The 10499-nt window shown below is 40.3% G+C and overlaps 1 protein-coding gene across 1 annotated transcript; it reads left to right on the top strand.

The window, feature by feature from the left end:
- Positions 1 to 1371: 1371 nt before the first annotated feature.
- Positions 1372 to 10109, top strand: LOC131786971 (ATP-binding cassette sub-family C member 4-like). Its single transcript, XM_066162365.1, has 4 exons — positions 1372 to 1493; positions 1575 to 2167; positions 2955 to 3499; positions 9795 to 10109. Exons 1-4 carry the CDS (start codon positions 1372 to 1374, stop codon positions 10107 to 10109), a joined length of 1575 nt encoding a protein of 524 aa, XP_066018462.1.
- The last annotated feature ends 390 nt before the right edge of the window (positions 10110 to 10499 follow it).

The raw sequence follows: 10499 nt of genomic DNA, 5'->3' as shown, positions 1-10499 counted from the left end.
TACCCCACCACACCCCCACCATCAACGGTAAGCCGTGTTTTACTAATTGGCCGTCTAAAAGAGATTCTAAAGTAACGTTTTGAGTTTTAGCCCTTCGTCAGAGCGAATCGAATGCAAGAAAATTTACACTGAGTGAAACAAACTAAAGCGAGGATCGCATTACAAATGGCGTCATAAATAGCTAGTCTAGCTAATTCGCGCAATCTTCAAGCTAAAACCTGACGAACAAAAATGCGACTAACTCTTGCTTATCTAGCTAATTTTCTTGCCTTTATTTGCTTTTTTATTGAAATAACACGAGTGCATGACTTTGATGTTGAGTAACTTGTTGGGACGTGAATGAAAGTGATCCTCGCAGTAATGTGCACTACTTAGGCAGTAGTGAAAATAAGGCCTGAGAAAAATTCAAGCCTGTACGGGATTTGAACCCATGACCTCTGCGATACCGGTGCAGCACTCTACCAACTGAGCTAACAAGCCAACTTTCTATTTTCACTACTGCCCAAGTAGTGCACATTTCTGCGAGGGATAATATGAGTAAATAAACGAAATTTTAGGCTAAAATGTTTATTTCACCAGGAAGTTGAAAAATCGCTTAATATGCGTGACGTGGCATATCTGCTTTCACGTGGATTTGAAACTCGCCCAAAGTAACTTTGGTTAGAAAACTAATCTACCAATTGAATAGAAGTCATAGTAATAGTAACCGAAGGTTAAAATGGTTGGAAACGATATTCTTTGAGGGTATGGGCAATGGGCGGAAAATGTATTTCTATATCTGAAAGCCGCGAGCAAATAAGCGACATTTTAGGCTGAAATGTTCATTTCATCAGGAAGTTGAACAATCACTTATGCGTGACCTAGCATTATCTGCTTTCGCGTATATTTGAGACTCGTCCAATCGAATTTTGCTCAGAAAACTTATTTACTAATGTAATAGTAGTCATAGGGACAGTAACCATAGTTTAAAATAATTGGAAACAATGGGCTTTGAGGGTGTTAGCAATGAGTGGAAAATTTATTTTTATATGTGAAAGCCGCGACCAAATTAACGAAATGTTTTATTTCAGACAGTTTATGAGTATTTTAAAATTTAGTGGGAAGTTTATTACAATTGGTTTAATGCTAACATATGACGCCTACGTTTCGCTCGGAGGAATCGAAGAACTCCTTCTTTTGGAAAATCTGTTGGAAGAATCAGAGAGCGATGAAAGCAACAAGCCCCGACAAAAAACGAAAAGTACCGCAACTTACCAAAGTCGCAGTTACTTGAAAAAAGAAGCAAAAAATATGAGGAATGTCTCCTTGTCTTGTTAAGCAACAGAATTAGGGCCTACTAATCTAAGCGTGTCAAATTTAACCTATGCAAAAATGCATCGTGAGGATGAACTTATTCTTGAGGATATCAACTTCTTTGCACCTTCAAAGAGTTTAACAGTTGTCACTGGCCCGGTTGGAAGTGGTAAGTGTACTTTGCTCTCACGCGAACGCTGGTGAAATTTCCAACACCACTGGGATGATTGATTATCAAAGTTCTGTCATTTACTTGCCTCACACTGCTTGGGTGTTTTCAGGAACGATGATAGAAAACATTCTGTTTGGCCATCTCTACGAGGAAATGAAATTCCGAACGCCAGTGGGACGATTGATTATCAAGGTTCTGTCATTTACTTGCCTCAGACTGCTTGGGTGTTCTCGGGAACGATAAAAGAAAACATTCTGTTTGGTCAACCCTTCGAGGAGTCCAAGTACGGAAGAATAATCGACATCTGCGCTCTGAAAGAAGACTTTCAGCGGTTACCTGATGGTGACCAAACAGTTGTTGGAGAATGCGGCGAGGTTCTGAGTGGAGGACAACAGGCGAGAGTAAGTTTAGCTCGTGCAGTTTATGCTGAAGGAGATATTTATCTATTGGATGATCCACTGAGTGCTGTCGATTTGAAAGTTGGCAAACACGTCTTAAACAAGTGCATCAAAGATCTACTAGGTGATAAAATCGTTCTGTTTGCCTCTCATCAGCAACAGCATATGGAAAATGCTGATGAAGTGATTGTGTTGTGCAAAGGGCGTGTCCTCGACAAGGGACGCTTTACTGAGCTGCGCGACAAAGGTGTAATCAGTTCAATTGTCGACCCGCTCCATAAAGCAGCTCTGAAGGACAAAACGAGTGGGTTCATCTGAGCCGCTCTCCTGGAAAGATAAGGGGGAACACGATGATGCTGAAAAGTGCCAGAAAATAGATCCTCTGCCCAATGAAGCGAAGATTTTGGAGATACCAAAGGAGGATCGTACAATCGGAGTACTGACATCCTGGCTTTACTGGGACTATTTCAGAAGTGGAGCACATCCTTTGATGATAACTGGAATGGTTGAATGAATTAAGTCTCATTTCACAAGGTAACCGTATTGTTAGAGTGAGTTACAAACCTTGGGTCAGGCCCTAACAGGGAATAAAGCAACCTTTTTTCCATATTTCTTTTATTCTTTTTCGTGCAAATAACTTCGCAGTGGCTGTGATTTTAACCAACATTACACGTTGGTTTTAGATTAGATGGTAGAGCTAAGAGACAATGCAGAAATCTCTGACCATGTTCCCAATATCTCACTCACTGGTAGAAGCGCCAGTCACGCACGAAAGGGAGAGTTGGCGTTTTTCTGTTCACGTTTGCCTTGAACTTGCCTCCACTTGCCTAAAAAATGTTAAAAAACCACTATTTCTTCAAACTAACTTTCTGAGACCAAAAGCTGTTTTCTAACCACATTTATGGGTAACATGGTTGACTGCTTCATCTATTTTGTGACATTGTGGCGCTTACATAGACATCCCCAAGATACTAACGGTAGCAGCTAATTCAAGCGGGCTGTCTCTAGGCCCAATGAAGTTTTTAATGTTCAGTTGAGTGATCATATAGAAATAAATTTTAATCACTTCATATTAATGGTGTGTCTTTCAGCCATCATAGTCGCTCTAGACTTGTGGCACTCGTTTCTTGCAAGGCTAAACCCTGAGGATCAGAAGAAGAAGACTTATCTATCTGTCTTCGCCTGTCTGGTTGGCGCGTGTTTTATATTTACCATCGTTCGGGCCTATGGATTCTTGAAAATTTGTCTAAAGTGCGCCGAGCGTCTTCACGATAAAATGGTTGTGGCCATTTTACAAGCACCTGTCCTGTTCTTTGATTCAAATCCAGTGGGAAGAATCCTAAATCACTTCTCCAATGATATTGGCTGCGTTGATGAGATGTTACCCAAAACAGTCTTGGCGGCAATGCAGATGCTCTTGATGATATTCGTCCAAATTCTGATAACAGTCGCCACAAATGTTTGGCTCATGTTTCTTATTGTTCCAATTTCTGTGCTGGTTGTTTTTCTATTCAATTATTACCTGAAGACTGCCAGAGAGCTAAAGAGATTAGAGTCATTTTTCAAAGAGCCTGAGAGGACTGGATACAATTGGTACGAGAGGAGGACAGACAGATTTTGTGGATGCACTTTACAGGTATGTTAGAGACATTGATTCATTGTGTGGAGCTACTTTTTTTTTATTTACCGGAAATACACGAAATTGCATCGCGTCTGTTGTTATCTTACCTGATATGTACTGAGACACTGGTCAGCACGTAGACTTTTCCGTACGAGGCACGGTCTCGAAACGAAGCTATCCGAAATAGGCACGTAGGGCATTACTAGTGGTAAGACTACAGTAACGCGTTCTTCTGATAGGATTTCAACAGACCCATATTATGAACGGTCAATAAACAAGATCGCGTGACGCAGAAGTTTCACGATTGGTCAAAATTGTAACAAATTTATGGAACGTGATTGGTTATCACCAGCCCAATTAGAGCACTAATAGGACAGTGTAAGTGTCATGCTTGTAATTGGACAGTGTAATAGCACAGTTGACAAGTCATTTTTTTTTTTTATGAAAACGTAGATCTGTTGTCTAGTTGTTAGAGGTTTTAAGTTCTTTCTCTAATTTTGTCATAGTTTTGATCAATTGGTTAGAGAACGTCATGTCGTCCAATTCTGTCTTTAATAATACTCGTGATGAAAAAAATCAGACTCCCGCTTCGCAGTCGTCCGATTCTGTTAATCACTCGTATGATTACTGACCGAATTGGACTTCGTTACGAGTTTAACAGGAAATACAGACAAGTGCCACTCGTCTTCTCCTTCTGATAAATTGTATACTTAGTATAAGAGATGTAGTTGTGATAGTGAACAGTTAAGAATTTTTTTCTCGGAGAATTCACCATTTTTTAATAGAAAAGTATCCATATCGTTTACAAATTCGGCTCTCTCGACGAATGGAGCATGCCTAAAACTGAGATGTGGCTACGGAAGTGATCTTTTGGATACTTAGCTAGAAGCTTACGGATGTTGATTGGAGAATAACATCTTTTTGAGAGGAGGGGTGTCGGACGGAATTTGTCGAAGGACTCCGTTACATTGTCAGACCAAAGGAGACACTGGTCTCACTTCAGTGTGCACACCAGATGTAATCTCTTTGAGTTTTTTTTGAAGTGATTGTCGTAAAAAAATTTCAATTTAATAATAACAAGCCAATCAAAACAAAAGAAAAGATCAAAAGTAGTGACAGAGGACTTAACTTAAAAACAAGGAAACGGCATTGAACGCTGACAAACGTGATCGACCAATAAGCGATTGGTTTTGCACAAGTTTGCTGGAACAATCGCGAAGCGAAGTAAAACAGAAATTATACCAACCGGTTTATTTTCAAACTTCAACTAAAAAATCACTCCATTAAAAATTATTGTAATCAACACTCGTCCCCTCAGATATCAAGATGTTCATAATCAGGCGTACATTATGGTGATGGCCAGCGGTAGGTGGCTCGGTGCGCGTTTGGATTGTCTCGCTTCCTTTTTAGTCGGTGCAGTTGCTCTGGCTGCAATCTTGGTATCTCAAGATGCCGGTAAGCTTAAAATTCTTAGTAACGATTTTCAATCTTTCTACTTAAAGTAACAATTTATATAGTCGTATATTAACACAGCATGAACAATTGAATAATAAAAGAAGTGTGACTATACGTGCTCTCTCATCAACGGGTGGTTTCTAAACACGACGAAAACGTGCGAGTCACTCAGGTGGCTTAGGTGCTGAGCAACCTTTGAAGTGTCTTCTATGATTTAAAAAGGGAAACTTGTGTTGATAACTCCTCTGCACATACTTAGCTCGGAGTCAAAACAACGACACTGAGAAAGACGCAAAAAAGACGCATTATTTATTCCCTCCTATTAAGTGACTACCTGGATCAGGCTAGGTAACTTAGCGTTGTAAAGTTTTTGTTATATGTTCTAAGTTATCGAGAGATAACAAGTCCGAAATTTATAGATTAAAGTTTCAATTTTTCTTTTCCGCGTACGCTGGTCTCGCTCTTGTTTACGTCATCCAAACTCTGACCATACGCTGTTAGAAAAGTTTCTGTGGTGGAAAACTACATGACGTCAGTCAAGCGAGTTATGACCTACACCAAACTTGACCGGGAGCCTGGATACGAGGAAGAACAAACACCGCTAAAGGAATGGCCTCGGAGAGGAAGTAGTGTCTTGAGAGACATATCACTGATCTTCTACCGGGGGGACCACAAGTGCAGAAGAATATCAATCTTAATATCAAAGGAGGAGCAAAGATCGGAGTTGCCGGCCGTACGGGAGCTGGGAAGTCATCTTTTATAGCAGCTCTTAGGCGTATGCCTGATGCTGATGGAGAGATAATCATCGACGATGTTCCAGTTAAAGAAATAGGCCTCCAACAAGCTCGACGAGGTATCTCGGTTCTTGGCCAAAGTCCTCTTCTTTTTAGCGGATCATTGAAGTAAAATCTCGACATTTTTGATAAGTATCACGACACTGATTTATGGCAAGCTTTAGAGGATGTGCAACTGAAAGATTTTGTCGGGAGGCTTGAGGCCAAGCTGGATCACGAACTGCTGGAACATGGCGCTAATAAGAGTGTCGGCAGTTGATTTACTTGGCTGGTGTGCTGCTACAGCGAAGTAAAATCGTCGCCCATTTTGCTGTGGTCTGTTCAGTAATAGATCACAGATGAAGTCATAATGTGGTAAGAACAGAAAAACCTGCACACTAGGCGCAGGCGTGTGTGTCACTGATGTTCCAACTGCTTTATGACGTCCTCTGTGATATATTAATGATCAGACCCACCGTAGCATAGATTACATTTGTTTTATGTAATAAACAAAGCAAAATTTTTCTGATGTGGATGTCACTTATCCGTCTGTCCCCCAACTGATCATAAGTAAAAAACCAATGGAGATGCACTAGGAACGACTTCCGTGCGCCTCTTACCACCCAACGCAATGCACACAAGTAACAAGATAACAGTTTATTCAGAAATAGGTAACTATTCAACGGCCTAGGTATTTCCGGATTTAGGGTCCAGTATTAGAGAGTAACAGGTTGTCATGTCGACATTCACGTTGGTATAGATTTAGATCTCGGACAAGCAGAAAGAATGAGAGGAAATACGGGCTTACGAGATAGCGGCACAGCTTAATTAAGTTCCATGTAGGATCAACAACTCTATTACAGTCTCTTCCAAACATATTACCTCAAAGATGTAACATGTTTAGAGGCTCCAGGAGACCATCCTTTGCCCCAACACACCCCCACCTCTTACGAACAGCGAGCTTTGTGTCACACATTCAGTTGTCCTGACTATTGAGCACGCTAACATATTTTTTGCAATGGTAATCCCAGCACTTTTATAGAGTGTGGAGATCACATGTTTTCCCTTTGGCAACTTATAAAACATCTCCAGGAACTTTAAATTGAGTAAGATTTTCCTTCTCACATTCCACCTTTTAAAACTGATCTTTCGCATGCGCCATGCTTTCTCATGAGATCTTCGCACTCTTTTATGACATATGACTGTCTTCCGTGCCCGGGGGTAGGGATTTTGAACCTCGCCTGGGTGGGATGGGAAATTTGAACCGGAACTGTCAAGTCTTTCTAGCGGAACAAAAGTGTCATATTTTTTTATACAGAGGTGTTTTGAGGTTCAAATTTCACTTTCGCGAGCAGATGGCTCAGAAAAAGACATCTCCAAGTAAGTCCCTGTCACTAATCTTGCCTTCTACAAAAAATTCGATTGACGATAAAATAGAGCACTTGGGTGGGGCAATTGAACAAAACAATCTTCAAAAGTTAAAATTTCTGGGGAGTTGCCTGAGGGGGATGTTGAAGCTTTGAATTGATCGACGCATAAGTTGCATCGTTCCTTTTCATTTCGTCCAACCAATGTCGCCGCAATGTCCGGCAAGCGAATCGTTATGTTAAAGGCACGGTTGAAGAGCAAAGATTTCTGTATCCTCATCAAAGGTAAGCCGTGTTTTACTGATTGGCCGTCTAAAGGAGATTCTTAAGTAATTAACGTTTTGATTTTAGCTCTCTGTCAGAGCGAATCGGATGCAAGACAATTTACACTGAGTGAAACAAACTAAAGCGAGGATCGCGTTACAAATGACGATGTCAAAAGTGTCATAAATAGTCTAGCTAATTCGCGCAATCTTCAAGTTATAGCCTGACGAACAGAAATATGACTAATTCTTGCTTATCTAAGTAATTGTCTTGCCTTAATTTGCTTTTTTTTTAAGAACACGAATGCGTGATTTTGATGTTCAGTAACTTGTTGGGAGTTGGTTTGGAAGGTTTTTTTGCAGATTCACGGGAGATTCCTCAATTTCGACACGGTGTATTGGAAACTTATCAACGTCCTATTCGTTATCTTTCTCTTCTTTGTTTACCATATTCTGTATCAATTTGTCGTTTGATAAACTTCTAGAATTAAACGAAGTCCCTTTGTTTATCTGAAAGCTATGAGCAAATAAATGAAATGTTGGGCTAAAATGTTCCTTTCACCAGGAAGTTGAATAATCACTGGTGTGGACGAGGCATTATCTGCTTTCGCGTGGATTTGAGACTCGTTTAAACTAACTTTGCTCAGAAAACTACTCTACCAATGAAATAGTAGTCATAGTAATGGTAACCAGAGGTAAAAATGGTTGAACACCATGGTCTTTGAACGTGTGGGTAATGGGCGGAAAATGTATTTTATACATCTGAAAGCCGCGAGCAAATAAACGAGATGTTATGCAAATAATAAACTGTTCGTAATCGTGTACGTAGCTCACTTATAGAGATTTTATCCTCAATATCAAACCGATATTAAGGACAGTGAGTAAAAGCTGGCTAAAATCTTCATTTCACCAGAAAGTTGAATAATCACTTAATATGCGTGACATAGAATTATTTGCTTACGCTTGGATTTGAGACTCGTCCAAACTAACTTTACTCAGAAAACTAATCTATTAATGTAATAGTAGAAATTCTGATACTAACCGTAGGTTAAAGTGGTTGGAAACCATAGGCTTTGAAGGTGTGGGCAATGGGCGGAAAATTTATTTTATGTACGAAAGCCGCGAGCAAATAAACGAAATGTTATGCAAACGATAAACTGTTCGTAATCGTGTGCGTAGCTAACCTGTAGAGATCAAACCGATATGAAGGACAGTGAGTAAAAACTGGTGGGAAATAAATTCATTCATAACTTCATTCAACCGCAGGGATCTTAACGTATACAAGGTTTAAAGCGGAGCCCGCAAAGGTGACTTGCTCTTGGTAGGTTTATCATCGTTAACATTTAACATTTTGTTGAAGAGCCCTCGCCATAATTAAAATTACTGTCGTAAGCCTTATCAAAGGGATGAATAAGCGCTAAAAGTTACGGGTCTTCAAGATGCTTGCTTTCCGTGTTTGTACATTGAATACACTTCTCTCTGAAAATGCATCCCACCAAAAGGGAGTACAATAATGTCTATGGTATGACGGGGAAACCTTAGGAAAAGCGGAGGCTGAGTTATAATTGCTCCCACGGAAAGCAGTGATACGCCTAGAGGCTTATGTCACTTTTGAGAGACGTTTTTCTTTTAAATTATTCTTATGCGAGGTTAAGAGTCCCGAATCAGTGCAAGTCAAGTTAAGTGCGATTGAAATTAAGGTTCAGTTTACTATACTCCTAGAAAACTTTGAGCAGGACTTCAGACTTTTAATGAATGACGTATATTCTGTACTCGTTCGAACTGTTATACCTGGTTGATTTACTATGTGTTCTGGTCAAATCTTAAATCGTAGACGACTGTTTGGAAACTTGTAGCTTATCGACGTGGACGAAGGATCAAGAAGGAACTTAAATAACATAGTTCAGTACTCCAATGGTTACTACTAACAAACCTGACGTTGAGTGACGCATGAGTTAAGTTACCGAGTTATCAACACTACTTTGCGACCTGAAGGCGGTACTCAGAAGTCTCATCGTGTAAGAAAAATTCCACTATGTGTTTTTTGGGTTTTCATCCAATAATTAATTTCTGGCGACTTCGTAATGTTTCATAAATTCAGAAGAAAGGACCTTAAGGCCTAGTTTATACATCGCGCTACAGTCGAATTTAATTCAGACGAGTTTAATCCCATTAAATTCGTCGTTCCGTCGACATAAATCGTGGCGTGGTTTTATGCGTCGAAATCAATACGGTCGAATTTAATTCTCTTCCCACATGCAGTGTCTCTGGTCAGAGGTGTCATTTTGAAACAAACATGGCGCGGGCTAAAGCTCTGAAAACAATTTTGCTCGAGAAAATTTCCAGGGAAAGAAAACGGCAACGTCAACTACGGCGTAATATGGTTACATTGGTGTTAATGAGGAAAAGGTTTATCGTACGACTTTGTTTGCTGACGTGTCTAATGTTACAGGCAAGTGAAGATGAAATTAGCGCTCGAAGACCTCGCAGTTGTCGTCGCAGTCATAAAAACACAGGTTGGTGGGAATTGGTTTGGGCGTCCTATGATGAAGGAAGATTTCGTGTATCAAGTAATACGTTTAACTTAATTTTGAAGAGTCTTCGACCTGATATTGAGAAAGATTTTGTCACAGAGCAGTCCGTTTCTGCCAAATGTAGGCTGGCTATATGTCTTTACAGATTATGTAGAGGTGACTACCTATTCACCATTGCGGAACTGTTTGGCCTTGGTGTGACGACCGTTCACAAAATCAGAGGAAGTATGTGAAGCGATCATAAGAAACCTGTGAAAACCTTCGGTGCAAGCGCATTTTCCGATCACCAAACAGAATATTATGGAGAAAATGGTGGATATGACAGCGTTTTGGCAATTCCCCTGCTGCTGGGGTGCTGTAGATGGGTGCCACATCCCCATTCAGTGCCCTCCTGGCGGTCTGAAAGCCTGTAAAGAGTATCATAACTTGAAGAACTTTTATTCAATAGTATTGATGGCCATTGTAGATGCACAGGATCGTTTCATCTGGGCAAGTGTTGGTTTTCCAGGAAATTCACACGATTCCATCATTTTCTAGTCCACTGATTTGTGGCACAACATTACTGAAAACAACATCATACCATCAATTTCTCAAGTCATTGAAGGTACCGAGGTTTACCCGAT

The sequence above is a fragment of the Pocillopora verrucosa genome, chromosome 2, assembly GCF_036669915.1.
Source record: "Pocillopora verrucosa isolate sample1 chromosome 2, ASM3666991v2, whole genome shotgun sequence".
NCBI lineage: Eukaryota > Metazoa > Cnidaria > Anthozoa > Scleractinia > Pocilloporidae > Pocillopora > Pocillopora verrucosa.
This window is presented reverse-complemented; position numbering and strand designations above follow the sequence as displayed.

Bases quoted from the DNA above. Each gene is read 5' to 3' on its own strand.
- LOC131786971 (XM_066162365.1), top strand. From the start codon at position 1,372: ATGCATCGTGAGGATGAACTTATTCTTGAGGATATCAACTTCTTTGCA. The intron at 2,168-2,954 runs GTGGGTTCATCT...TGTGTCTTTCAG, and splicing joins AGCTCTGAAGGACAAAACGA to CCATCATAGTCGCTCTAGAC. The intron at 3,500-9,794 runs GTATGTTAGAGA...CTAATGTTACAG, and splicing joins TTTGTGGATGCACTTTACAG to GCAAGTGAAGATGAAATTAG.